Consider the following 26871-nt stretch of genomic DNA (forward strand, 5'->3'; position numbering starts at 1 on the left):
GATCTACAGAAAGTATTTCAAAGTTGGGTTAATATAGATGTACAATGCTGTGATGGTTGGTTGCATAGTTCATGCAATGGATGAGTCCCGGGGTTATGCGCATAACTGATGACTCATCCATATGCAGCCGGCGCCGGAAGCCGTCATTGATGGTTTGATGAAAAGCAGAAAAACAAAGGGGAAACTCACCGATTGTTCACAATCATCTCTCGGAAACCAGAACGAAGGACTCGAAGTACAATCGCGGCATAAAAAGCAATCAAATCGTATCCAACAGTTGACCGTCCCATCTCCCTGACGTCAGTCATTTCAGTGATCAATGGAATCCTGCCGCATGCCCTTGACGAACAACTAGCTCCGACAGCCCCTCGCTCGTCGAAACCACCACGGAAACCTGGAGTACGGGGACCCTTTATAAAACAGATTCATGTCTCTTACGGCATCAGCGGCCTCCGCTGCGTTGACGTTGCTTGCCGACAGGCCCGAAGACGGAAGCAAGAGGCCGTGGCGTCCCGACGATCCGGTGAAAGAACAGCGCGATCTGTACACGCAGTTTGTGATTAGCTCTGCGCTGGGTCTCAGCGCCTTTTTGACGTTTTGTGTACGTGTTTTTGTTATTATGAGGTGTGGGTTCTGTTCATTGCTGACTGCTTCGCTTCTAGATCTTGCGACCAAAATGGACCGAGTTGTATGCCGCGCGACGACGACAAAGAAATGCTGCTTCGCGGTTACCTGAGCTTCCGGATACCCTTTTCGGTTGGATACCTGTTCTCCATCGGATTACAGAAGAGGAAGTGCTGCAGTCTGCCGGCCTAGATGCATATGTGGTATGTTAGAATGCTTTGGCTTCTCTACCAGACAATGGATGGACTCTTGCTAACTTAAGTCTCTGGGTAGTTCTTGTCTTTCTTCAAGTTTGCGATCCGATTCCTCTTGGCTGTCTTTATATTCGCTGTCGCCATCATCCTCCCTATGCACTACAAATATACCGGCCAATATGGAGTTCCTGGCTGGGATAACGTCCCCGACAATACGACCATGAGTTCAATTGGTGGAGGCGAAAAGGCAAAGCCAGTTACAGACCCTGCATATCTGTGGATTTATGTATTGTTCGCATATGTCTTCAGCGGCTTGGCCATCTATATGCTTCTTGACGAGACAAAAGTAATCATCCGCACTCGGCAATCCTATCTCGGGAATCAAACCAGCACCACTGATCGCACCATTCGGTTGTCCGGGATCCCAAGCGACTTGGGAACCGAAGATAAGATCAAAGAATTTGTGGAAGGCCTGCGAGTCGGCAAAGTCGAGAGTATCACGGTGTGCCGGAAGTGGCGTGAGCTGGACGAATTGATTGACGAGAGAATGAAAGTCATCCGTGAACTTGAGAGAGCATGGACAAAACATATGGGATACAAGCGCCCAAAGAGCGATGGAAATACTTTGCCACTGACCGAGCAACAACCCCGTGATGCAGACGATGAACGGTCCGGTCTCCTGTCTGGACACGAGAACGAGAATGTCTCGGGTTATTCGAATGAAAGACCCAAAGTTCGTATCTGGTATGGTCCATTCAACCTTCGTTTCCGGCTGATCGATGCAATCGATTACTACGAGGAGAAGCTACGGAAGATTGATGAACATATCCAAAACGCCCGGGAGAAGGAATACCTTACTACCGAGATTGCTTTCGTCACGATGGAGTCAATCGCCGCATCTCAAATGCTTGTTCAAGCAATCCTTGATCCACACCCAATGCAAATGTTCGCTCGACTTGCACCGGCGCCGGCAGATGTTATTTGGAAAAATACTTACTTGTCCCGTACTCGACGAATGGTTCAGTCATGGTCCATCACCTTCGTCATTGGATTCCTCACCGTGTTTTGGTCTGTGCTCTTGGTTCCTATTGCCTCATTACTGGAGCTGAAGACCCTTGAGACGATTGTCCCCCGGCTGGCAGAGTTCCTTCAAGAGCATCCGATCCTCAAGTCGTTGGTTCAAACGGGATTGCCTACCCTCGCATTCTCGCTGTTGACAGTAGCTGTGCCTTATTTGTATGAGTGTAAGTTTTCCATTGAACATATCCCTTCATGTAGTTGTTCAAATCGCTGATTCTCTTTGCAGGGCTCTCGAACAACCAAGGAATGGTGTCACGTGGTGATGTTGAGCTGTCCGTGATCTCCAAGAACTTCTTCTTCTCGTTCTTCAACTTGTTCCTTCTGTTCACTGTGTTTGGAACAGCGAGTGGTTTCTATGGTTTCTGGGAAAGTCTTCGGGATGCATTCAAAGATTCTACAACGATTGCCCTTGCACTGGCCAATTCTCTCGAAGGCCTGGCTCCATTCTACATCAACCTGTTGATTCTTCAGGGGTTGGGCCTTTTCCCCTTCCGACTCCTCGAATTCGGAAGTGTCGCACTATACCCCTTCCAATTCCTGTCCGCCCGCACGCCACGGGAATATGCGGAGCTTTCAACGCCTCCCAAGTTCAGCTACGGTTTCTCCATCCCGCAAACCATCTTGATATTAGTTATCTGCGTGGTTTACAGTGTGTTCCCGAGCTCATGGCTGATCTGCCTATTCGGGCTAATCTACTTCACGGTCGGCAAATTCATCTACAAATACCAACTGCTGTATGCCATGGATCACCAGCAACATTCCACTGGCCGCGCATGGCCAATGATTTGCAACCGCGTATTCTTGGGGCTGTTGGTTCACCAGCTGGCCATGATTGGCGTTCTGGCTCTGCGCCGAGCCATCACCCGGTCGTTACTTTTGGTGCCACTTCTAGGCTTCACCGTTTGGTTTTCATACTGGTTTGGTCGTACATACGAGCCCTTGATGAAATTTATTGCTCTCAAGAGTATCAATCGAGACCAGCCGGGTGGTGGCGACATCTCCCCCTCGCCTTCATCGACCCTCTCACCGCCATCAGGCCTGGATCGCGATCGCCTTCCGATACGCATTGGCGGACAGGACCTCGAATTGCGGCTAAAGAAGTACGTCAACCCGAGCTTGATTATCCCGCTGCATGCTGCCTGGCTTCCCGGTCGCAACCCCGCTCGAGACAATGGGAATGGCGCGTCCGCGTTCGAGGTTCATCAGACACAGAATGTTTGATCTCACGGGTTGTGTGGATTTCAAGTTCGCATGATCTACCCTCGTGCTGTTTGTCTATACACTCTTTTTTTCTGCATATGTTTTTACCCATCATGTTTTACGATCTTAATACCTCGTTCGCATTTCACTATCTTGTTCTGATATGTTTTCATGGTTATGATATCCTTGCGTGATATGTTTGCTTTCCTTTTGTCGGGCTCGTCTCGTCTGTCCCTCGCTATTATTCCCCTCCCGCGCAGTAGTTGAATTTTGTCATTTGATTTCCCAGTCCTTTCATTTATGTGTTTCAGTGTTTATGTCAAAGTCGAATGTAGAGCCCGTATGATACTGGCGATCCCTGAATTTTGTCGCTTTCTAATAATGTGGTCTATCTTACCGTCAGGCATGAGCGGCTGCCTTTCGGACTCACCATCCAGGCTCCAACCGAGACACATCTCGTATCTTGGATTCCTCGGTAAAGATATCGGGTTCGCTTAGGTTGACTCTTTTCTCGCATTCCTCAGTTTCAAATTAAGCCCGCGGGAAACGTGGCAGTGTCTGAGCACAAAGTCAATACATGGTCTAACCGAAGAAAGAGCGGGTGAGAAAGCTGAACCCTTATGTTTCCTCTAGCGAATGCAGAAGTATTTAGATGGATGTAATTTAGTACAATTGTCCAAACAAAAAGTGTGTCCAAGTGATTGAGTTCAATGAGGCGGCCTGAGACATCATTCTGCTAGGTAGGGGTCACATCACAATTGTGACCTGTAGACATCGATATTAAAACAATACAGTATGCGTCCAGTAGCCCTTCTTTGCATCCGAAGATTGAATTCGAAATTCGGTTCGATCTAACCTCCAGCGCGGACATACCTCGAACACCTACAGAATCGCTGTCTTCTGGAATCCCTGGGGTCCACATGGTCGGGGCGCATTCCTGAGCAGTGGGGGATGGCACAGTTGTCTCTCTTGCGGTGAGGAGATGAAACAGTAAGAAAAGAACAAAGACAAAACAAACTATCCTTGGGGGTTGAGGAATGTGGGATATGTCGAACTAAATACTAATTGTTCAAGGATCTTAGTATTGTCTTATTGTTGTGATCATCATCACACGATTAGAGACATCTGCATGTAAGCGGTGAGGTTCGACAGAGTGCCAAGGCATGCGCTGCATCCGGGGCGCATTCCTTAATTCTCTTTTCCCGAGATCCTCTGGAATGTCAATGTTGCAGATTGATAGTGGGTTCTGGGTTGGACATTGAGGACTTTTTCTTGGATTGTAACCGGGGATCCAAGGCTGCTACGGTGCCTTAGTAAGTGGGATTATTGAATTGAACCATGGAGCGAAGTGGAAATACTTTCGATGCATAAAGTTAAGCTTGGTAGTTCGGCCCATGGGTCACTAAACCCTAACCCCGTTGCCCTCCAGAGGCCCCAAATGTCCATTCCAGAATGGAATGGCAGTAGCTGCATTTACTGCATGACTGCGTGATTGTAATTGTACTAGTATTAATCACCTACCTAAATAGGTAACTATATTCTTTTCTTACATGTCGCTTGACGTGCTCCACTTTTGGTTGGATTTCGACGAGGTACATCTCAGGCGCCCTAGAATCGTTCTATTTTGTAAGTGTCGACGTCAGAACGGCTAATTGTACTTGGAATTAAATAGATGGCAAACTTAGTTAACTTAGTTAACTTAGTTATCGCCGCTGGAAATGGTGAGGTGCAGTATTTAATTAAACAAGTCAGACCCTTGCCTCGCCCTCGAATCTCTCGGGTTTCATTTTGTCGTATCAAATTCCCGTCGCTGCACCACCGCTTTCAGACGTGAGGCCGATACAACCTTGCACTTAGCACGTACTTCATTCTAACCTTAGTTCACAGGCTGTGTATAAACTTTTCTTAAAAGTGAGTGAACTTTCTTCTTGAATTAAAATTACTGCCAATTCGGGATCTTGAGATTGCAGCTCAGTGGGCTTACTAGTGTTCTAGACAATTCATCCGCAGCTAGACACTTAGTACTGTATAGACTTGATTGTGTGGAGAAATCATTTCCCTCGCGTCTTTGCGTCACTCAATTGCGATCTTGGATCTTGTTACTCCGAGTATCTTCACCTGCCGAAGGCACTTCTGTTCTGAACACCAATCACTTAATTGCCGTCAACTTCGCATTGATTCAATTCCAACATCTGATTTCCAAGCAATGTTCTGGAATTGAACAAAGAGACTGAGATCCAGTGGTAAATATTGGATCACTCTCTTTGCTGGAAAGGTGTATCAACATGCCTGCGCTGCGGTCTTCGAGTCAAGACTATGCCCGTCAGATGTCCACAAATGCCTCCGTCATGCACACCAAACGAGGCTCAACGAGGTCAATTCCCTCGGATTTGAATAAGTCCGGGACTAAATACATGTCGAAGGCTCGAGATCTCTCAAAATGCAATTCGACAAGCATCTCATCCCCTCCCGCTGCAAACATTGCACCAGCAGAGATCCTACTGGAGATTTTCTCCATGCTGACACCACGGGACTTCGACAATGCCCGGCGGACATGCTCACAGTGGATGCGGGTCAGCCTAAACCACAAGCTACTTGAGAACATGCTGAAAAGAGCAGGGTGGTGGGATGCATGGCTGCAAGACCGCCAAACGCCACGCATCTCCCGGTTAGATGAAAGCGAGGTCTGGAGAATGAGCCGCCGCTTTGCGACAGAATGTCTCCTTTCGGGGCGAAAGTTGAATGACGAGAAGCCGGGTTTTTTGATTACCGCCGTGGTAGACTTTTCAAGTCTATCTAATTCTACTAGAAGAACATCCCGCCGCACTCGACCTGAGCAGGTTTTGCAGATGACCGAAGGCAAAAGTTCGGGGGTGTCAACCTTCAGCATTAGCAGCTGCAGTAACTATCTGCTCGTGACGACAGGCTGCATGATCTATATTTATTCTCTTTCGGGTCGAAAGTCTAGGCCAATATCTGCAACAGACTTCGGCGATGATGACTTGGCGCTAGTCTCGCGCATCTCGTGTCCCTTTGATATTCTCTCGGCCGCCATCGACACCAGCAAGCCCCAATTCACCATCGCTGCATTGCTTTGCAACCGCGTTGGCATGATTTGCAACTTGGATATGGCTTGGGCCAAAGACTCAGCTACCAAGGGATCTCGTTACAATAACAAAATGGCTACCTCATCCCCCCACTTCTTCTACAACATCTGCACAGTGGACAACCCACCCCGAACAGTTGCTCTCTGTCCTGGCCGGCCGATCGTCGCCTTCGGCTGCGCCGCGGGCATCGAAATCCACAGTGTGAATGGAACAAAGCGCAATGAACAGCGCAAACACTTCAGCCTCCCACAACCCTCCGAAATCCTTCATTTCCTCCCAAGTAGTCCAGAAACACCCAGCGAGCTACGTCTCATTTCCTCACTCTCCGGGCCAGGCGTGCACGAGTGCAAATGCCCCCCTTCGCCCTCCCCTTCATCTTCATCCTCGGCATCATCACCAAAACTCGACCAAAAGAACAACCAATTCCATTTCCTCGCAGATATCCAGTCCTTCAACCGCCGCCGCATTCCCCACACCCCATCCCGCAGCTTCATCCGCGCAACACACTGCCACCACTATCGTGCCGTCCCCATCAACGACGGTTTCCACATCATGTTCATCGAGCCGCGCACAAGCCTACTATGCATCGGCACCGACGCCCCAATCGGCGGGTCAACAAGCCTAACTCGCGCATTTGTCTGCGTTCCGCCGCCTTTCTCAGACGCCCAAGATGGACAAATCAAGACACCACCCCCATCTCCATCTCCCTCAAACACAACTCCGCCTCCAGCAGACCTCCCAGTGCCCACAACCTTCACCGCGGGCTCCGACCTCCGCTGGGGCCTCCGTGTTGTCGCAGCCTATGGCAACCGCCTCGTGCTGTACTCCATTCCCTTGGATGTATTCAACGTGATCCGAAAAGAGCGTGAACGTCAGGCCGACGGGGCAATGGGCGCCAGCGATCTCGCGCTCGACTGGTACATTGACTCGGAGCGGTCCCGCAAGCAGAGCGAGAGTCTGGTGCAGAACCAGAATGGGGATTGGGAATTCCTTTTGTCTATCTCATATCGGCCTACGGCTATGATGTGGCCGTTTAAGATCTATGGCAAGGAGATTGGGTCTGTTAAGGGGACTGTCGAGCTTGCTTTGCAGTCTTCTGAGGGTAGTGTAAGGGTTTGGGCTTTTGGGAAGAATGGTAAAGGCACGGTTTTGGATGTGGATACTGGTGATACTCCCACTCGGTCTCTTGGTGTTGGTTCTGATGGGGGATTGGAGGATTTTGGGATCGCTCAGAAGGTTGGTTTGGGTGGACTGCAGGGTTCGAGGAAACGGAAGTTCGAAGAGGTCAAGACTGGGTTTGCGGGTCGATATGGCGCTGGTCGCTATTCGGCTGATGGAGTGGATGTCAAGCCCTGTGCTGCTGGTGTTCACGGAATACATCAGGATCCGTCTGTTCGGCGTTCATCTTTTGCCGCTTGCATTATAGACTTTAAGATTCCCTTGTATTAATATAATATGCTGTGAATAATGCTCTCCTCAGTTGTCCAGGTGTCCAGGTCATGTCGTTGTAACTAGCTGTTTGCATTCCTTCCTCTTTCGTCCCCTCTTGTCTCTTCTTTCCCTCTCTCTCTCTCTTCCTCTCCCTTCATCATCCATCTCTCTTCTCTTGCATTCTCTCATCTCCCTTTTCCATCCAGTCTGTCTCTTCCATCTTCCCTGCTTATCCAAGCCTTCGCTCTTCTCGCCTTTCACTCTCATTTCACCTTCCAGGGTCCTTCTTGGAAAACTTTCTTAACGGATTCCATATTTTGACATAGTAAGTCGACATCCATGGATTGTATTATAATCAATTACCCTGACCACTTTCACCTAGATCTGTCATCTACGATGGATTCAACCCCACTCGCCCGCCTCCCTCAGGACTGCTGGATACAGATACTAGAGTATCTGCCAAAACAAGATTTGAATAATCTGTCACGAGTTTCCCACGACACTCGTGCCTCAGCCGAGCCTTTCCTGTATCGATCAATCCACTGGAACTGGAAGAATCCCCCGGTCCACAAAATCTTGCTCCTCCTCCGGACTATCTCCGAGCGACCAGAGTTGGCTTACTACATCTGGCATGTCAGTTTGGTATGGTGGGACGTGGAATCCCAGGGAAAAGCGCTTTCCATCCCCAAAGGAGAGGGTAACTGGACCAAGATGATGCTACAGTTTAGGCCCACTTTGAGATGGGCCCGGAAGGTTGTTCGAGACGCAAAAGTCTCGGCAAAACTCGACACCAAATGGCTCGGACGACTGTTTGATGGAGACGCCTATGCCTACGCTACACTGCTGGTATCGCTACTTCACAACCTTCGCAGCCTTCGGCTGGACTTTTCATTCCTGCTTGAAGGGGGCTTCCCAGGGGAGATATTGCATCATTCTCTCTTCGGCAACGCACCCCGCATATTAAGTCGCTTCTCAAAATTAGAAATGGCCGACTATGGAAGCAATTTTCCTCTCAAAGAATTCCCCGGCGGTATCAGAATCGGCAGGACCCATCAATTCATCCCCTGGTTCCACCTTCCTTCCTTGAAGGTTCTCGAGATATGGCTCTATAGTGTGGAGGGAATCTACATCTTTCCTGGACAGATGCCGAAAAAATCCTTGAATTTGTCAAACCTGCGCAGTCTTGTTATTGCCAAGACACATGTTTTGCCTGAGGACATTGCCACATTGCTGTCTCATGTGCCATATCTGGAGTCCTTACATGTGGGCATGGCCTACAAATGCCGAGCAACAGCCGAGTTTCTCAGGAAGCCTGAGCGCCTCCTTCGTTCCTTAGAAACTTCGGGTCAAGCAATCAAACATCTTTCTATCAGCATGGAGCTTCTTCCATGTTGTGCAGAGACCTTCCATGTACAGGCGATGAATGAAGCTGGTAAGCCTTTTCGTGGCATTTTGAAGAAGTTTCCCAACCTGAAAACGGCATCTTTGCCGCTCCACTTTCTCATCGGTTGGGGTACAACGACCTACGAGCTTCGAGATGTACTGCCATCCACTCTCGAAGCCCTTCATATCAGGCCTGATCTCTGGCGAACCTCACACCTAATTGAATTCGAAGTGGAAGCACTTAAGACATTAGAGGAATTCATGAGACACAAAGAGAGTGGCTCCCATCCTTCTCTTACAACTTTCTCCTACCAAGGACAGCATGATTATGATAGTGATCTGCTCATTGCTCTGGGCTTCCCTGTCGATTTTAACTACAACTACTTGGTTAAGCGGGAAGCAATGAATCTCTTCTGTCGCAGGAAAAGGTACAATCTGTTTTCTCGATATTCTGACTGCACACCTGGTTTCATGTTGAGGAGTGTGACCTTGGTAAAGAACGTCGTTTACTGGTTCCCTTGGCCGTTCGTTAGGGTCGATGAGCTCCCCGAAAGCATGCCTAGACATTTCAGAACCAACATCGATCACATCATCGGATGGGGAGTCAACTGATTCCAATCCAAATGATGCAAGTCCAACTGATGTGAGCTCCTCTGATACGAACTGGACTGATCTCAAGTTGACGCGCATCCAACTGATGGTCAACATGTAATTTGATTGTATCGATAGCCAGAAAATCTCCATAACAAATATGATCCATCTTCTCTTTTTATTATCCCTGAATATAATCTTCCAGCCAAGCTATATAAGCATTTTAGGCCAGGTCCCGAGGTCGGCTTCAACGAGAGAGCCGTGGACCCTGATGACGGCATAGGGCTAATTTCGGCCCCATATCTCCACTATAAATCAGAATTCGTACAATACTATAGTAAGTGGGATCTTTGCTATGTATTGCCCCAAGGTGGAATTGAGCTTCAAGGCCGAAAGAAGTAAAATCATTGAACTTTTTATCCACTTTGACACGCTTATGAAATGCCCCGTCGTAATTTAACTTGAATATCTCAACACAGCTTATTTCGTTTCCGATTTCTCGCGACGAGCGCGAACACCTTGAGCCAGAGTTTCCAGTACTGACTCGGTATCCTCCCAGTTGATGCAAGCATCCGTGATACTGACACCGTACTTGAGACCAGCCTTGCCCTCCGCGGGGACCTTCTGGTTGCCTAGCGCAAGTCAGCATAAACAGTTTGCTATGGATAGCAAAATTTCCGAAAGACTCACCCTCGTTGATGTTACTCTCAATCATAACACCCATAATAGCATCCTCACCAGCAGCAAGCTGCTCAGCAAGCACAGCAGCGACCTTAGGCTGGTTCTTGTGGTTCTTCTCGGAGTTACCGTGGCTGCAGTCAACCATAAGACGGGGACGCATGCCCTTAGCAGTAAGCTTCGACTTGGCCTCAGCGATGCTGGCAGCATCGTAGTTGGGGCCCTTCTTGCCTCCGCGAAGGATAACGAAGCAATCAGGGTTACCGACTGTTCCCACAATGGAAACAACACCGGGCTTTGTGACGGACAGGAAGTGGTGTGGGTGCTTGACGGAGCCAATAGCATCAACAGCGACATCGAGCGAGCCGTCGGTGCCGTTCTTGAATCCAACGGGGAAGGACAGACCGGATGAAAGCTCACGGTGGACCTGGGACTCGGTGGTGCGGGCACCGACAGCACCGATCGACAGACAGTCTGCCAGGAACTGGGGGGAGATTGTGTCGAGCATCTCGCTGGCGATGGGCATGCCTTTGTTGGTTAGGTCAACGAACAGCTGGCGCGATACGCGGAGACCCTTGTTGATCTTGAAGCTGTTGTCGATATCCGGGTCGTTGATCAGGCCCTTCCAGCCGACGGTTGTGCGGGGCTTCTCGAGGTACGAGCGCATCACGATCAGCAGCTCGTCGGCGTACTTCTCCTTCATCTTCAATAGGCGGTCGCAGTATTCGAGGGCCATTTCTGGGTCGTGGATGGAGCATGGTCCGATCACTACCATCAGACGCTGGCGCTTGGTATCTGTGCCATGGACGATCTCGACGGCTTCATTACGGCCCTCGAGGACGGTCTGTCGTGACTTCTCGGTCAATGCGATCTCATGCTGGAGGAGATTGGGCGGGGTGAGAGGGTTGTAGCCAAGAACTAAAGCTGTTAGAGACCAATTACGAGTAAAAAAGACGGTCAGACTTACTGCGAGAGTCTTCCAAATGACTGTGGTTGCCCACATTAGGGTTATCAATGAAGAACTGTGGAATTGGCGACGTCAGAAATGTGAAATTCAAAATCAATGAGGGGCTTGACTCACCGACATCGGAGGGGGAGGGAGGGGGATGAAGAGAGGGAGGGCAGGTTTTAAAGGGCAATTGGGAGAAATCAAGGTAATTGGAGTGAACAGAAGAAGATCAATTTCTCAATAATGAAAAATAAAGTGAAACAGCTCGTGAATGAGTCAAAAGCTCCCAGTATAAAGAATTTCCACGTGATCCTCGGTGAACTTAGCCCGGCGCTGGAGTTCCAATCACGGCGAGCCCATTTATAAAAAAATGTGGGAAAATGTGGACTAAAACATATTAATATTATATGATATTGCTATAAGAATCTGGCCACTTGCATGCGATACAGCTCAGCCTTGTCTCATCCTCAAAATAATACATATATCCTGTGATTTCGCCTTACCCCCGCGTCTTTCAGATTGGCCCTTGTTGCACCCGACGGTCGAGCTCCTGCAGTCCGCGAACCAGGTCTTGACATATATCTGCATGTTGTTCCTTGACAGATTGCATTTGTTGCCGGTATAGCTGCATTCGTGCTTCTTGCGCCTGGAACAGGTCATCAAGAATCCGACTACACCCCTCTCGGTAGATCTCCAGGACTCGACTGACAGTGGCCTTTTCTGCCGCCAACTGAGTGGACAAATGCTATATCCCAGTTAACACGGTTCCAATCATAAAGAATTTCGACTAACCGAATTGGTTTGCTGAAGCAGGTGGTGCGCGTCCTTCTGGGCCACTTGCAAAGTTGATATCCATTCCATATCGTCATGACCGCCCATCGTAGAGGATTGGTGCGATTTAGCAGCTGGCTGTGCTGACCCTGATATATCTGTTCGGAACGATTGGTCAAGATACTCGTGATTCTTTGAAGGAGCACCACCTAATGCTCTCTCGCCGATCGTTCTCTGTGAACTTGGTCCATTTGTCGATGCTTTCTCGGACTTGGCCCCATCAGCAGTACCCTCCTGGGAAAACGATGGCTGGTGCTTTTTAGGCGACGGCCATGGGTGAGATCTCGCCAGTTTTTCCGTTTGGATCCCATATTCCAGGAACATGTCTCTCTGGAACTTGGTCCACATGAGCTTCTCATATTTACTCTCGGTGGAAATACTGCATGAGCTTCGACCGTATTCACTTGGGCTGTTGTCCGTGACACTGATTGTCTCTTCGTGGCCCTTTTCACCATCCAGGTCAAACTGAGGTGCAACCATGCTCTTGGCTGACTGGGTCATGAGTCGAGGACTACCGTTACTGTCGACAATGCTGGTCTTTAGAACTGATTTTGGGAGCTGGGGAGACGTGGAATTCAGTTCCATGAGGGATTCATTGGTGAGAAGAGGTTTTTGAGACTCCGGAGTATGGCTAGACCCACGTCCCTCAATCCGTCCTGTGAGATATTTTTCTACATTCGAAATCTCCGATGAGCTATCCGCCTGGCTTTCGCAGATGTTAGTGGCGTGTGAAGAGGTGGTCGGTGCAGATCTCATGGGTTGCAAGGTTGCAAATCCGGGAATATGTTCCATTTCCATGTGATAATCAAGGATCGAAGGGCCGTTGCCCATCAAGCCTCTGCTGGCTTCAAATTCTGAAGAGCTCGCTGTAGTGGACAACCTGTCATCGCCCAGGAGCTTCCAGAAGCTTGCGTCATCTGCCTGTTCTATCTGCACTTCCGGAAGTATTTTGGCAATCATTGCTGGATTGACAGTCTCAGGCTCAGTTTGGTTTTGAGGCATTTTAACTGGAATTGCTGTGTCCAGTACGCTTTCAGCCTTTGGGTGTTCCAACACTGTGTCGGCCGGCATTTGGTCGGACTGCTGCTTTTTGGGAGATCCCTCTGGTTGCACTGGATCAGATGAGATGATGAGAGGTGCAGTTTTATCATTGACTGCTTCGTGCTGATAAGGCTCGGCTCCATGGAGCGCAAGCATCAGCTTGTTGCCAACGCTCTCTGCTCTACCATGATGTTTGGATTGACTCTTTTCATGAACCGCCTTGCTCTGACTTCTTCGTCCCTTTGGAAGTGCCCTTGACTCCAGGATGGTGACCTTTGAAGTAGTCGTGCGAGACGGTGCTTTGGGATCGACGTCGGAGCTTGAGGATACCTCGGACATCACATGAACAGCTTTGCCTTTGTTTGTTTGTCCATTGGACTGTGCCCGATGCTCTAGGATGCTAACTTTTGAAGTACGGGATGGCCCTTTGCCATGTTCTTCGAAATCCGAGGATGAATCGGTTGTCACCGATGTGCAGCTTCTTATCTCGACGAACACACCCCCGTCACTGTTGTTTCCATGCTTGTTGTGGCCATCTGTCGGTGGCGAAGGTTGGTGTGCAGCTTCGGGCACATGCTCATTGCGCTTCGTGGGATCATCTTTGCTTTGCCCATCCAAGGGACCCATATCGGAAGGCCCACTATCACCCAGAGGGGCTGCAGGAGGCAAAGTGCTTGCAGTAAGGGTTACCAATGGCAATTGCAGCCCTCTGGTGCTGCCCTCGTTGGTAGTAGTGCTCTTCCTCGTGTTCGATTTTCTGCGTTTGGCCGAGGTTGTTTGTGGCTTTGATGGCATTGCTCGCTTGCTTGCTGTGTTTCTGCTAAGTGTTTTCGGTCGGTTCGGGTCTGTATCGGCAACGGAGATTCCTCCGTGAGTCCCTTTATTCTCAACTATCTCGTTCGGTGTAGGGCGAAGATCTTCATCCCAGTCCACTTCTTGGGGATTGGATTTGGGCGGCCTTGGTTTTGTGAGCTTCAATCGAACAATCTTCGACTCCGAAGGCTGGGATGGAGGGGCTTTGGGCTTTGGGCGACCTGGGCCTGTGAGGCCGTATCCCGAAGTGGCTGGGTTTTTGACAGTCGCCTTGCTCCCTGTGTCTGGGTTAATTCGTGCAGATGAGCCCTGAACTGGCTTCATGGTTACTATCGGCATACACCTGGAATCAGAACATGAAGATGGGATGTAAGAGAAAGTGTGCTCTCCAGAGCTGCCCAGCTGATGAGGGTGCTGAACTAAGCCCAGCTCCAGCATACGGCATGGATCACATGATACCTCAACTATAACTTCAATGTCCTAATATTATATACATAATGAATATAGATCGTGGATAATCAAAGGTTGATTTTCAGATAGATCAAGATACCTAGCTCTCGTTTTAGTTGATTTCTGTTGATCCTCTTACAGTTAGGTAGCTGAGGATGAGTATACTAATCGCTATGTTCTTGAAGAATCTACATTATTGTAGTCTAATTGCCCTTGAATAGATCTTGGATTTCGAGATTGATAAATCTAGATACTGGGGAAGCAGAAATGTGTTCTATTTTTATCTCACGTTGCGTGCTTGTTATATATTTGAGATCATATCAAAAGCACCTGCTTCCCCATAATATTCTTCCCCATACACCTCAGACCAGATCCAACTCAACTACTATCCTTAACTTACCTCCCACTATCTCTCGGAATTAATGTATCTACAACAGTTGTACAATCCTCATCGATCCGATCGGCCCGTGCAAGCTCCGCGATCCGGGTGTGATCCACGATTAATAATCGCCGCCATTCGATCTGGTTCGCTGACAATGCATCAATTCATGCGGCTGGGGGCTGGGAAACTTTATAAATGTTTAACTTACGCCTAACAACCCTGGTAACTGCCAGGTGTCACGTTCATACGCCCAATATTGCGTTATAGGTCTGCACAATGGCACAACAAGCGCCACAACCCGACGAAGATGCGTCAGCTTCTCGATTCCGGCTCAACGCAACCCAGCCTCTAGACCGGCTTCAAGGGCTTCTCCCCGCTGCCATTGCTAAGCCTGCGAAGGTCGAACTTGATGCCGAGCCTATTCCCAGAACAAATGTTGAACGCCGTCGAGCCTCAGTTGTCACTGCTTCCCTAGATCAAGATGAGACTCTTCCCGAGCAGATCTCCACGCAGCAGGAACACGGGATTGGTGTGTCGGAAACTGTCGCCAGGGATGAGACGGTTCTCTACCTCGCGTATGGGTCAAACTTAGCTTCCAAGACTTTTCGCGGAGTGCGCGGCATCAAACCTCTCTCGCAGATCTGTGTGCTTGTCCCCGAACTCCGTCTCACCTTCGATCTTCCGGGAGTACCGTACGCAGAGCCGTGTTTCGCGGGCACACAATACAGAGATATTTCTCCTCCGGCATACGACGAGACCGAACTCCAAGATGACGAGACAGATTTGTACCTGTCAGAAAAGGCAGCGCTCATGGGTCGAACACGGCAGGTGGAGGTAGTCTCGGGTTGTGACAAGCGTCAATGGCACAAACCTCTAGTCGGAGTCGTCTACGAAGTTACACTAGCCGACTACGCGAAAATTATCGCCACAGAGGGCGGTGGTCGTGGATACCGCGACTGTGTCATCGATTGCCATCCCTTCGATCAATCCTACAAGCCCTCCGACCTCGTCCCAGATTACCCCACCACACCAGCTTTCAAGGCACGCACTCTGCTCTCTCCAGCTGCGGACGATGCCCGCTTTAAATCGCAATTCCAGAAAGGCGATGCCGCGCTGCTGCCCAGTGGTCCGAAGCTGTCGTGGTGGTATACCGTCTGCTTGCATTTCCGGCCGGATCCTAACTACGCTCAGCCGTCTGCCCGTTACCTCGGGTTGATCAAGACTGGTGCTGCGGAACATGATCTGCCTGTTTCATATCAAGAATATCTTGCCCAGATCAAAACTTATCATATTACAACCACGCGCCAGAAGATCGGGAAAGTGATCTTCTTGGCTATATGGGCGCCTTGGTTGATTTTGACCTTGGTACTATCCAGGATATTCGCAGGTCCTGATGGTCGTATTCCACCGTGGCTGGTCGCTCTGGCCAATATCACGTTTTCGGGTGTGTGGAATAGCTATGATTGTTTCTTCGCTCCTGTCTTTGGGGATGGCGAGCGGACTCTAGATGATACCCAGGCCTGAAGTTGCTGATGGGCCCTTTTTGATGGATTTTATAGCTGTGTAGATTCTTGCATACATGTATACAACAATTAGAAAATAATCACTGTACACCGCTCATCTCAATGCCACGTCGCAGAAGATACCATATCATATTCCTATGATACAGACATGCACAGTAGTACAGACATAAACTGCAACTCCAGAGACTTATATGTAATAGTCTCATCTGTCATAATCACAAAGGAAATTAAATTCAGATGACTCCTCGAAGCACACAGTTTTCGAAAGGAAATGAAAAAAAGAATATATCTAGGATACAGATACAGGTGTTCGGGGAGCGTTCTAACAAAACACAGACACAGCGACCAATAGATAGACACAAAAATGACGAAACAGAGAGGCCTCTTTGAAGCACCTGTATCAAAACCGGGGATGTGTTATGGGTTCCCCAGGTCGTACCGGCCCCTTCAGCCTCTCACGTTTTCCCACCCAAAGAAGGCCTTGCTGCAACATTTAACGGCGGGGGCCGATCGGGGGGCTGTACACGACCTTGCGGGTCTTGAGAGGGGCCCACTTGTAGCGCTTAACCCAGACGGAGACGGCGAACAGACCGGTAAGGAGGACAACGGCCTTGACACCCATCTTCTTGCGCTCGTCCATCTCGGGCTCGGCGGACCAGTTCAGGAACTCGACGACATCCTTGGCCATCTGGGAGGTGGTGGCGGGGGTACCATCCTCGTACTCGACAACACCGTCGAACAGGACACGGCCCATGGCAATACCTATCACTGAGTCAGAAACGCTAAAAGAAAAACAATATTATGGGCTTGTCGTTACGTACCGGTACCGGGGAAGTAAGGGTTGAAGTTCATGCCCTCGGCGACGGCAGCACCAGCGGGAGGCTCATCGGGGTAACCGGTGAGCAGGTTGAAGATGTAGTTGCAGCCACCGTGACGGCCCTTGGTGATCAAGCTGAGATCGGGAGGAAGAGCACCACCGTTGGCGGCACGAGCGGCCTCCTCGTTGGGGTAGGGAGCGGGAATGTAATCAGAAAGCTTGCCGGGGCGCTTCTCGATGTTGCCCTCGTTGTTGGGCTCGGTGTCGTACTCGTTCTCCTCGGCGAAGGCCTTCATCTCATCAACGGTGTGCATGGTGCCAACCATTGAGCGCCATGGGACACGAGTGAGGGAGTGGCAGGAGGCGCAAACCTCACGGTAGACCTGGAAACCACGGCGGAGACTTGGACGGGGTCAGTACATGTATGCTGGCGAGAGCAAAAATATGACTTTGGGGAAAGAGTACTCACGCGGCGTGATCGAAAGTCTTGTTGAACCGCTCGTGCACCCAAGGGTACTGAGTGGCGTGGAGTCTGGATAAAATCACCTGTTAGCTTCCACCATTGTTCTCAACCTGGATCGCACAATGCTCGGCTTCACCGAAGCCACAAGTACGGCGATCCTCCTGGGCAATTTCACTCACCCCTCCTCAGCAGGTGTCATGGCGAAGGCCTCCTGGCCATAGAGGTGGTAGTACCATGCGGTGGAACCGGCGGCGGCGGCAGTTGCAAGCGCAGCAGTGAGTGTGAGGTAGAAGGGGGAGCTGGCGGCCTCGGCGCCGGCAGCGGTGGAAGAGGCACGCTGTTGAAGGTTAGCAACGGAGCCCTTCTGTGATCCAATGGAGATTCAAGGAATCGATTGTCCTCTTCCGTGAAGGTCAATGGGTGAGGGCGTACCGTGGACTTCCCGAGGGACTGGCGGGCGATGGCCCGGTTGGACGCGCGCAAAATCGAACGTCCCAGCATGACGAAGTTTAACCCAAGCAATTGAATATGATTGGGAATGGGTGCCGTATCGCCAAAGCGAGAGAGGGGTGGGTGGGGAGAGGAGTGGGATGGTACAGGAGAGAGGTGCTGGAGGTTGAGGTCGAAGTCGAAGAAACTTGACATTGATGATTACCCCCTTGCTCTGATTGGCTCCCGGCCACGCTAGAAAACCGACTCTCGGAACATCGCAATTCTGCTGACTTAAAATCCATTGATCTATATAAAAATATACTAATTGATTACAATAAATCATTGTATTCTGTCTATAGCTTCTTTGTCTTCTTCTGGTCTTGTGTTCTCGTTTTTTTTTCCTTCGGTTGTGCGTATCCCGGGATTCACCGAGAAAAACACATGTGCACGCATCACCGGAACAACAGTGTTCTATTCGAATATAGCTAGAAGATCTTCAAATCAGGTTGCTAATTACTAGCTATATATATCAACTAGTCTATCTTTCCCCCAACATTTACTATCTTCCTCGAAGGTCGGGGTATCTCGGGATCTTCCCTATACCTCCATACATAGCTAAGTATTACTACAGCTATAATTAGCTATATCAACTTGAATTTCAAATATTATAACATCGGGATGAATTCTACTTATCTGTTTGAATTTACACCTTCAATTGGATTAGGAAACAGTGAGTATTGGGGATCATGTTCTATGCTAAGTCTTAACCCGATGTATATATTTAGCCACCAAGTTGCTCCAAACATCTCCAATTTTTGTAACTCCCTCTCTTCTTGGATACCCAGTCGCCATGTTTGAGCTTTCGACAACATCAGAAACCAAATACCACCCAACTCTCTTATTTACTTTCAATTGAAGAAAGCCCGACTCGTCTACTTCGTACAGATGTACCCAATATGGGAGAGCGGTGTACATTTTGCCAGTCGGGGGAGGCGGCGGCGTTGGACCCTGTCCGTGCGTGATCGTGCAGCATTGGAATGTGGTTCCTGATTTGCAGTTGAGAAATAAGTCGTTAGATGCGAAGATGTCTACATGAGAATTTGACACCAAATATACCCCGAAGACGCTGTGTCTGCTCGATATCGAGACCGGACCACCCCCAACAAACCCGCGGGACAGCTTGGAGCAAGTCCGAGGCTGCCTCAAACCCGAGCTCCCAACGAGTGCTCTCTCTTCCGATGAAGAGTCCAGGAACACAACATGTCAGGTGCAAAAAAAGGGCCCACGGCCGCAGCTCGGCCACGAAGAGATGTGCTGGCCTCGCTGCGCATGGCATCAATGGAAGACATCTCTAGAGCTGCTCTTCCGGCAGGTACGTGAGATGAAGGCATGCGGTGGTTGGGGAAACACTTGCTGACAGGAGGACAAACAGAGATCGTATCCTCTATTCTTGACCACGTCGGCCCCGTTGATCTGATCCGAGCAGCACGGTCCTGCAAGCTTATGCACGAGATGGCGTATGATGACACTCGATGGGTACACAAGTTGAAACGAATTGGGTGCTGGGACGAAGCAGATGCTAGAAAGCATGCCGAAGTGGTATTTGGGACAGTCGCCAACATGGAGGTCGTCGAGCAGCTAGAGGAGGCTGAGCTGGGCGATGCACCAGTCCCTGCGATCACTGTTAACGATGACCCTTCCAATGACCTGAAAGCAATATCCGATGGATTCGATAAAATTGAATTAGTGAATACCGCGTCGCAGCCCAATATGTTACAGGATCTGCTGGATGAACCTGTCCTGACGGTGTTGAAAAATGTCCGGTCAATCCGGGGAGAGGCGCGTCAGGAATACGGCAAGATACATGCTGCACTAGCACCGTTTTATGAGGACATCGCGATATCTGGACCATCATCTGAAAACCTGGTTTTCTCGAAATACAAAGATCCCCAGGCCCAGGCGCAGATACTGGCACAGTTGCTAATGTTCTCCAAATCTGATATGACGCAAGGATGGGACGAGCGGGTGGACCGTTTAGAGCGTACAGTCTCGATGTTTGAGACTGCTGCGTTGAAGGAGTTCCGTCAAGGGTATGAAACAGACGACATTGACGGGACCATGCGGAAATACGCACATATTCTATGGACCCTCAACGGTGGGCAAGCTGCCGTGGACCTCTTTATCCATCACAATCACCTGATGACTCGGAAGTCCGACCTAGGAAGCGTCGCTTCCTGCATTGACGGTTCGACAGGCCAGATCAAACTGGAGCAGACGCAGGCTTTCTTCACACGTCTCAGTGTCGCCTTCAACGATGAAATATCCATTATGAACCGCGTCTTTCCCCCGGCCTTGGACGTCACATCAACCTTTATGACAAAAGTTGGCCAAGACGTGTTGTATCCTTTCCTCACGGCAATATTTGACGAGTTGCATCGCGTCAGCATCGACTCATACCTCACTGCAGTCTCGACGACCTTTGTCCAATGTATGAACCTCTCGGAGGCTCTGCTTCCCATACGAGGCTCTGATGATAAATTTGACGAGTATCTTGATAATGTCGTGATCAAGATTTACGAGCCACACCTCGATCTGTATTTGGCAGAAGAGCTTGATTTCTTCAAGAAGGCCTGCGAATTTACAGTGAGGGAGTGGGACCGACATCTCTCTGAACAGGCGGCCTCGACAGAGTCTTTTTTGATGTCAAATGTTAATCGCCAAGCCGACAAACGAGACTTTCTTACTTCTTTCAAGAAAGTGATCATGATGCCGGTAAACATCCTACCGAGCTTTTCAAGTGGCAAATCAAACGAAGAGCCGAAATTAGACACGGAAACAAGTAGTGCGAATCCGTCACAACCATCTAAAAATACCAATCGATTTTCGACAATATCGTCGCCTGCGCCAGTGGCCGTCGAGGAAGTCCCAACTACAGAGCTGGCAGCAAAAGCGGCTATAATGAAGACGAAGATGGAGGGTATCCGCTCATTGTTTAGCATCGAAATTGCACTTGGTCTAGTTCATTCTGCCAAGTCCAGCTTGGAGAGAGCCGCTCAATTCGTGCGACTTGGAGGCGAATTTGGTCTTGCAGCAAAGCAACAATGCGAGGCAATCTTCGTGACGCTGCTACGTATATTGGGACACCAGCACGTTATCGTTGGATTTGATAAGGCTGTCAGCCATCTATCCAACTACCGACCCCGCGAACAAGGGGAGCGTGACCAAACTGGGGTCGAACCCCTGGTCACTTTTCTGGAACTGGTCAATGTCGGCGATTTGATCCTGCAAATGATGGATGTATTCTACGAGCAGGAGTTGATCGGCATGAGATTGACCGATAGAAACGATTTTGTGGACCCTGCCAATAAGGAAAAGAAAAAGTTCGAACAAATGCTCGATGAGCGTGTGGCAGCTGGCCTGAATAAAGGAATCGACGTTCTCATGGAAGAGGTGGACTACATTTTGGCAACGCGACAACTAGCCACCGATTTCAACCCCGGCGTTTCCTCAGATCCACACCGACAGACCATGGACGTAGGCGTTAGCGAAGTCGCCATTGCCGTCGTCGACGTGGTTTCATCGCACACGCAGATGCTAGTTGGGAGCACGGACAAGAGCACACTAGATGTGTTCAATCAAGAAGTCGGGCTGCGCCTATTTACCGCTCTATGTAAACACCTCAAGCGACAGCGCGTCAGCGTGGAGGGATCACTCAAGTTGATCAGGTATGTATCTCGATCTTCAGCCGCGCAAAATACCAAGCTGACTTGACTTCCTAGCGACATGAACCACTATTTCAAGTATATTCAAACGCTGCGAAACAACGAGCTCCTTCTCTATTTCACGGCATTCCGTGAGCTTGTGCAGATTTACCTGATCGACCCTGGCCATGCCAAGGAACTGGCGACTGTCATCGCGGACGCGGATCGGTTCCATGGAATTTGGCGTGTGGAGGAGGTCTATGAATTCGCTGAGCGCCGGGCTGACTGGTATCACGTCAAGCGGGACGTGGAACGAGCTATGTATGGAATTGGTTGCAATGTGATGTAAATAGATACCGATACCCCCTGGAATTGCATATGTAGCGAGTGGCATATAGGTAGCTACAATGCGGACATGCATGCCAGCATGAATGTTCTCCCAGGGAGAGTAGACTCGTACGAGTATATACACAGCGATTGATGTACAAATAAATATATATGCTAGATATTTGCTTCTAAATCCAAAATTCAAGACAAGAATTTGATGTTTGATGCCTAGATGTAGAGAAATCGAACATCGATGTCTCCAATTCTCAGTTTCAGGGAGACAAAAGAAAGCGAAACGAGACGAAACAGACAGTCTACCTGCACAGGGGAAAGTAAAGATAAATCAAATACAAAAACATAAAATCTCAAATGTCAAATCTCAAATAGTTGGATACCGATGCAACCTCCCCTTGGCCCTAAGAGTCTGACGTCAACACCGGCGGCTACTGGAACACCACTGCACCGTATGAAACGGATCTGAAGAAAAAAGTGACTTTCCGATCCAACTGTCGCCCTGCCCGGTTGCATTCTAAAACATTGAAAGGATTTCAAAATGGCTTTGACTTTTTGCTATATTTCTGGTTCCCCAGGAATATTCTTCATACTTCAGGTGTTGAGTACGTCTCGAGCTTTGTGAAGAAGATTATCTGACTGATTTTCCAGATACCTGCATTGTGTCAGCTTCTATGAGAACTCAATACACACAATAAATGGCCATGGCAGCCTAGGACAATAGACAATACACGATTATTGCATCACCAGACACTTCTATCCAAGGGACATCGTCACAGCTTACGGCCGTCGCCTGAACCGGATTCGGAGCCTGGCGCTACTACTATTGATCCAACGACCATAAGGAATAAAAAAACATCTCAGATCATGCAATAGCAAACTACAACTACGACCATCACCTGTCTACAGCTTCAAGTCAAAAACAAGAACTCCAGTCTTTCAAAATGGACCAAAACAACCACACCAAAACTACACGATGGCTGGCCATCCTCATGCTCCTCACCATGCAAATACTCAACGCAAATGCCGACGCAGTAACCGTCTGGACGACGGTAAAAGTACCCGCGGCAACACCAACAGCGCCCCTATCACCATCATACACTTCTCTCGACGAGTTCAAGGACAATATGTTGAAAGTCACGAACGAGTACCGCGCCAATCACGATGCCGACCCACTGAAATGGAATAACACGCTCGCCGATTACTCGCAGGAATGGGCAGGAGCCTGTATATGGAAACATTCGGTGTGTATCAATATCCCCAAGACCACGAGATAATGATGCTAACATCTATTACCTCTGTAGAAAAGTAGCTACGGCGAGAACCTCGCATACGGATACCAGAATGTCTCTGCTGCTGTCATCGCCTGGGGCGATGAAGGCGATATGTATAACTTCGGCAAGCCGACAGGCTTCACCGAGGAGACGGGACATTTCACTCAGTTGGTCTGGAAGTCGACTACGCAGGTTGGATGCGCTGCTGTCAACTGTGGATATACGAAGAACGACAATGGCAAACGAGATGATGGGGTCGAAGTGCGAGAGGATGTCTCCGAAGGGGTGGTGATGGCGCCTCGTTTCAGCATGGATGAAGTGGGACGAGATGACTTGGAAGGGTTGAAGGTCGCGCGAGGCGAGCCACGGGCTCAGGGGTGGTATGTTGTTTGCGAGTATACGCCTCCTGGAAATGTTGTGGGCTCGCATAATTCCTACTTCAAAAAGAACGTCTTGCCAAAGAAGGCGCCTGTTGTTGATTCGTCCACTTCTTCGTCCACGACTTCTGAGTCTTCTTCCACGTCCATACCTGAGCCGTCGCCGAATGCCGCGACATCCACTACCATCGGGAGTCAGAGTCAGCCTACGGGAGGTGCTATGAGGTTCGCCTTGGACTCGACATTGGGGATGATGCTGGTAGCACTGGGGACGGTGGGCATGGGAAGGGGGCTTTATACTTGAGATAGCTTACATACTTTAGATGGTTTAAATAAGAAATACAAGGTTGAACTTTGCTAAGGAACTGGTTTCGTAGCCATCTCTCATGCTTATCCACATTGCACATTTGGTCGGGAGGCGCACCGCTCGATCTATTGATTTTTGGAATGTCCCGATCCTCACTGGGCTTGCCCAGGGGACCTAAAAGAAACACAAGGGGACAGAAGGCTGGGTTCAGGCACAAGCGCGAAACGCCAGCAGAGAAACAGGGGGAAAAGAGGAACAAAAGGAAACACATTATTTGCGACAATAGAACAGACAGATTCATCAGCCAATGACCTCCTCGGTCTCCTCGATAATCTCCTCCACAATCTCCTCGACCACGGAGTCGCCCTGGTCTTCGACAACCGGGCGCGCGTCGCTGGCGGCTGTGGGTAAATCTGCGTCCTCGGGGAGGCTGAAAGCCTCCTTCTCCTCGGCCAGGAGCTCCTTCTCCCGACGGAGCCAGGCGACCCACTCGCTGAGTACACGCTTGCGGGTCTCGACAACGGCGGTGTTGGCGATGTCGACAGCGTACTTGTCTTCCTCGTCGAACTCCTTTGAGTACTCGCGGAGGTTCTTGCGCACTTGCTTCTGCTCCTCCTTGCTGAGAAGAGTGGCAGGGCGTGGGCGCCAAAGGAACTGCTTGAACTTTTCGGTGGGGTTCTCGGAGAGGGTAGTACCGGAGAAGGTGTGCATGTTCCAGCCGTTCTCCATCTATAAGGCCGTTAATATTATGAATCATAATCAAAAATAAAATCAGGTTGAGTCTTACCGAGTGAGTCCAGACACTGGCGCTGCTGACAACGTAACGACCGGTGGAGTCCCAGTCAACATCGGTGACACCGTAGTGCTCGATGGTCTTCATCAGCTGGAGGTTGGCTGCGAGATCCTTCTCAGCCTCGATCTTCTCGCCCTCGAAGTCCATATCCCAGAAGTCCATATCGAAGCTGGTCTGGGAGTGAACCGTGGCGACAATAACGAATCGGCCCTTGGGCGACCAGTAGATGCCGTTGCTGGTCTTCTTCTCAATAGTGCGCACCAGCTTGAAGTTACCGGCAGTGTAGCCCTTCTTCTCAGGCGCGAAGAATGAGACGGAAGTCTTAGGGAGAACGGCAGCACCAGTTGGTGCCTCGCCGTTAGCGATAACGACGAATCGGGATCCATTGGGCTCCCAGGCAAAGTTAATCACGGTATCTTTGAGACTGTCAACAACCTCAACGGGCACACCCTTCTCCCGAACGCGGAAGATCTCCAAGTTAGTGGCCATAGACTTCTTCGACTTGGAGTGACGGTCGACCTTGACGCAGATGTAGGCACCCTGTGATTGCCAGTGCAGCTTGACATCGGAAACGTTGAACAGGTTACGGGTTCGGACAACCTCCTTTGAGGGCACGCTCATCATACCGACACGGGCGGGGTTGCTGCCGATCTCAGGAGTCCAGAAGCAGAGCAATTGCTCGTACTGCTTGATGCCCTCGCGGGCGACGGTGGCAGGGGACCACTCGAAGTCCATAGCACCTTCAATCTTCACGGATGTGCGACCAAGAAGGTTCATGTTGGGAAGTTCGTAGATAGAGAGAGATTGGCCTTGGAGCATGCGAGCAACGTACTTCTCGTCCGAGGACCACTTGAAGGCAGGCCACTGCACCTTCTTCTTAGGTGCAACATCGCTACCCTCGATATCGGCAGGGGCAGCCAAATCGTGCGACACAAACGAACGGAGAGGCTTGCCAGTCTCAATATCCCAGACAATGATGTTCTTGCCGTCCTCCTCGTAGGTCAATATGGGTTGGCCTTCCTCGACCTGGATGGGCCGTGCTGACCACGTTGTCAAGTAGCCCTCAAGGGGGAGAACTCGATCAACTGGACAAAGGGGTGAGGGAACTGCTTTTGCTTGGAGAACGACTCGCCGCCCCAGAGTTGGACACCCTGGGGGTGGACGGAGGCAAGGAATGTACCCTTGGGGGACCATTGGACGAAAAGTTGTGTCCAGTGAGCGCGATCCACGATTTCCTCGGGTGTGTTCGTCTTGTTGTTCCAGAACACGCCAACCTTGTCGTTACGGTAAAGGGCGAATTGATCCCGGGCGCTGGCATCTCCCATCCACGAGCGCAGGTGCTCCTTCTCCTTGAACGGTTCCGGGACGGGTGCCTTGTATTCTTCATCGACGCGACCTTCACGACCGTAACGCTCGATATCCATCAACTTGTTGACAGCCATAATGTGCTTCTTATCGAGGGGGACGCCGTGCAACTGCTTGACGGCGGCAACTGCCATTTCCGGGGTTTCATATTCCACAAATGCGAACCTATATCGCCCCAATGAAAGTTAGAGATCGTCCATGATTCCTCCATATATCTCATTCGATATCCAATACGCACCCTTCGGTCATCTTCTTGTCGTTAACGGGCATGAAAACCGCATCTTCGGAGGTGCTGCCGACGGAGTTGAGTTTTCTCAATAAGAACTTGACGAGTTTTTGTCGGCTATCTTCGGGCACAACGGGGAGGCCATCGATGACGATAAATGTATCCAGTCCCTCCTCGACCTTCACTTCATATTGCTCCTTGAGATCTGTGGACTACCGTGTTAGAGAGAGGGGCACACAGACCACGATAAATCTTGCACTCACCGGAGAAATCAATCTCCTCCTCCTCTTCCTCGTGGAGATCCTGCTCGGACAGGGTATCGAAACTGGGCGCCATGATGGGTATACCGAAGGCGTCTATAGGCTTCGGAGCAAAGATAGATCGGTGCAATCCGCTGATGGATTTTCGGGCAGAAACAAATCGCGGCGGCCAAGCGGGTTCTTTGTGTGGACTGACTCAGCACTGAGTCAGCACTTGTGGATTGATGCCTCAGGTACTAT

The 26871-nt window shown here is 49.9% G+C and overlaps 10 protein-coding genes across 10 annotated transcripts; 6 read left to right on the plus strand and 4 right to left on the minus strand.

The window, feature by feature from the left end:
* The first annotated feature begins 55 nt into the window (after positions 1–55).
* N7471_011566 (putative DUF221 domain protein) lies at positions 56–3733 on the plus strand. The gene is made up of 4 exons (XM_057284285.1): positions 56–601; positions 663–827; positions 898–2062; positions 2125–3733. Exons 1-4 carry the CDS (start codon positions 428–430, stop codon positions 3117–3119), a joined length of 2499 nt encoding a protein of 832 aa, XP_057130551.1. The 5' UTR covers positions 56–427; the 3' UTR covers positions 3120–3733.
* Positions 3734–5383: 1650 nt separating this feature from the next.
* On the plus strand, positions 5384–7654 carry N7471_011567 (F-box protein; the record flags this gene model as incomplete). The annotated part of the gene is made up of 1 exon (XM_057284286.1): positions 5384–7654. One exon carries the CDS (start codon positions 5384–5386, stop codon positions 7652–7654), a length of 2271 nt encoding a protein of 756 aa, XP_057130552.1.
* A 378-nt stretch (positions 7655–8032) lies between these two features.
* On the plus strand, positions 8033–9631 carry N7471_011568 (uncharacterized protein; the record flags this gene model as incomplete). The annotated part of the gene is made up of 1 exon (XM_057284287.1): positions 8033–9631. The coding sequence occupies one exon, from the start codon at positions 8033–8035 to the stop codon at positions 9629–9631; it is 1599 nt and encodes a 532-aa protein (XP_057130553.1).
* Positions 9632–10090: 459 nt separating this feature from the next.
* N7471_011569 (3-deoxy-7-phosphoheptulonate synthase) lies at positions 10091–11375 on the minus strand (the record flags this gene model as incomplete). Its single annotated transcript, XM_057284288.1, has 4 exons — positions 10091–10242; positions 10301–11206; positions 11256–11310; positions 11370–11375. The coding sequence occupies 4 exons, from the start codon at positions 11373–11375 to the stop codon at positions 10091–10093; spliced, it is 1119 nt and encodes a 372-aa protein (XP_057130554.1).
* A 376-nt stretch (positions 11376–11751) lies between these two features.
* N7471_011570 (uncharacterized protein) lies at positions 11752–14246 on the minus strand (the record flags this gene model as incomplete). The annotated part of the gene is made up of 2 exons (XM_057284289.1): positions 11752–11982; positions 12030–14246. 2 exons carry the CDS (start codon positions 14244–14246, stop codon positions 11752–11754), a joined length of 2448 nt encoding a protein of 815 aa, XP_057130555.1.
* Positions 14247–15030: 784 nt separating this feature from the next.
* Positions 15031–16278, plus strand: N7471_011571 (uncharacterized protein; the record flags this gene model as incomplete). The annotated part of the gene is made up of 1 exon (XM_057284290.1): positions 15031–16278. The coding sequence occupies one exon, from the start codon at positions 15031–15033 to the stop codon at positions 16276–16278; it is 1248 nt and encodes a 415-aa protein (XP_057130556.1).
* Positions 16279–16365: 87 nt separating this feature from the next.
* On the minus strand, positions 16366–18263 carry N7471_011572 (ubiquinol--cytochrome-c reductase catalytic subunit CYT1). The gene is made up of 5 exons (XM_057284291.1): positions 17990–18263; positions 17737–17894; positions 17564–17626; positions 17099–17496; positions 16366–17039 (listed from the first exon to the last, which is right to left on the minus strand). The coding sequence occupies exons 1-5, from the start codon at positions 18200–18202 to the stop codon at positions 16771–16773; spliced, it is 1101 nt and encodes a 366-aa protein (XP_057130557.1). The 5' UTR covers positions 18203–18263; the 3' UTR covers positions 16366–16770.
* A 986-nt stretch (positions 18264–19249) lies between these two features.
* Positions 19250–22039, plus strand: N7471_011573 (uncharacterized protein; the record flags this gene model as incomplete). The annotated part of the gene is made up of 3 exons (XM_057284292.1): positions 19250–19361; positions 19422–21714; positions 21769–22039. The coding sequence occupies 3 exons, from the start codon at positions 19250–19252 to the stop codon at positions 22037–22039; spliced, it is 2676 nt and encodes an 891-aa protein (XP_057130558.1).
* A 934-nt stretch (positions 22040–22973) lies between these two features.
* N7471_011574 (putative extracellular SCP domain protein Pry1) lies at positions 22974–23984 on the plus strand (the record flags this gene model as incomplete). Its single annotated transcript, XM_057284293.1, has 2 exons — positions 22974–23273; positions 23334–23984. 2 exons carry the CDS (start codon positions 22974–22976, stop codon positions 23982–23984), a joined length of 951 nt encoding a protein of 316 aa, XP_057130559.1.
* Positions 23985–24007: 23 nt separating this feature from the next.
* EifCb (translation initiation factor eIF3 core subunit b) lies at positions 24008–26772 on the minus strand. The gene is made up of 5 exons (XM_057284294.1): positions 26635–26772; positions 26384–26576; positions 25961–26310; positions 24775–25931; positions 24008–24716 (listed from the first exon to the last, which is right to left on the minus strand). The coding sequence occupies exons 1-5, from the start codon at positions 26705–26707 to the stop codon at positions 24288–24290; spliced, it is 2202 nt and encodes a 733-aa protein (XP_057130560.1). The 5' UTR covers positions 26708–26772; the 3' UTR covers positions 24008–24287.
* Between the last annotated feature and the right edge of the window lie 99 nt (positions 26773–26871).

Source organism: Penicillium samsonianum (assembly GCF_028829775.1).
Source record: "Penicillium samsonianum strain IBT 33392 chromosome Unknown utg000007l_segment0_segment0, whole genome shotgun sequence".
NCBI lineage: Eukaryota > Fungi > Ascomycota > Eurotiomycetes > Eurotiales > Aspergillaceae > Penicillium > Penicillium samsonianum.

Coding starts and splice junctions, on each gene's coding strand:
- N7471_011566 (XM_057284285.1), top strand. CDS start 428: ATGTCTCTTACGGCATCAGCGGCCTCCGCTGCGTTGACGTTGCTTGCC. Junction 602..662: donor GCGCCTTTTTGACGTTTTGT/GTACGTGTTTTT, acceptor CTTCGCTTCTAG/ATCTTGCGACCAAAATGGAC. Junction 2,063..2,124: donor TGTGCCTTATTTGTATGAGT/GTAAGTTTTCCA, acceptor TTCTCTTTGCAG/GGCTCTCGAACAACCAAGGA.
- N7471_011572 (XM_057284291.1), bottom strand. CDS start 18,202: ATGTCAAGTTTCTTCGACTTCGACCTCAACCTCCAGCACCTCTCTCCT. Junction 17,895..17,989: donor AGTCCCTCGGGAAGTCCACG/GTACGCCCTCAC, acceptor AACCTTCAACAG/CGTGCCTCTTCCACCGCTGC. Junction 17,497..17,563: donor AAGACTTTCGATCACGCCGC/GTGAGTACTCTT, acceptor ACCCCGTCCAAG/TCTCCGCCGTGGTTTCCAGG.
- EifCb (XM_057284294.1), bottom strand. CDS start 26,707: ATGGCGCCCAGTTTCGATACCCTGTCCGAGCAGGATCTCCACGAGGAA. Junction 26,311..26,383: donor GACAAGAAGATGACCGAAGG/GTGCGTATTGGA, acceptor GGGGCGATATAG/GTTCGCATTTGTGGAATATG. Junction 24,717..24,774: donor CCAGTGTCTGGACTCACTCG/GTAAGACTCAAC, acceptor ACGGCCTTATAG/ATGGAGAACGGCTGGAACAT.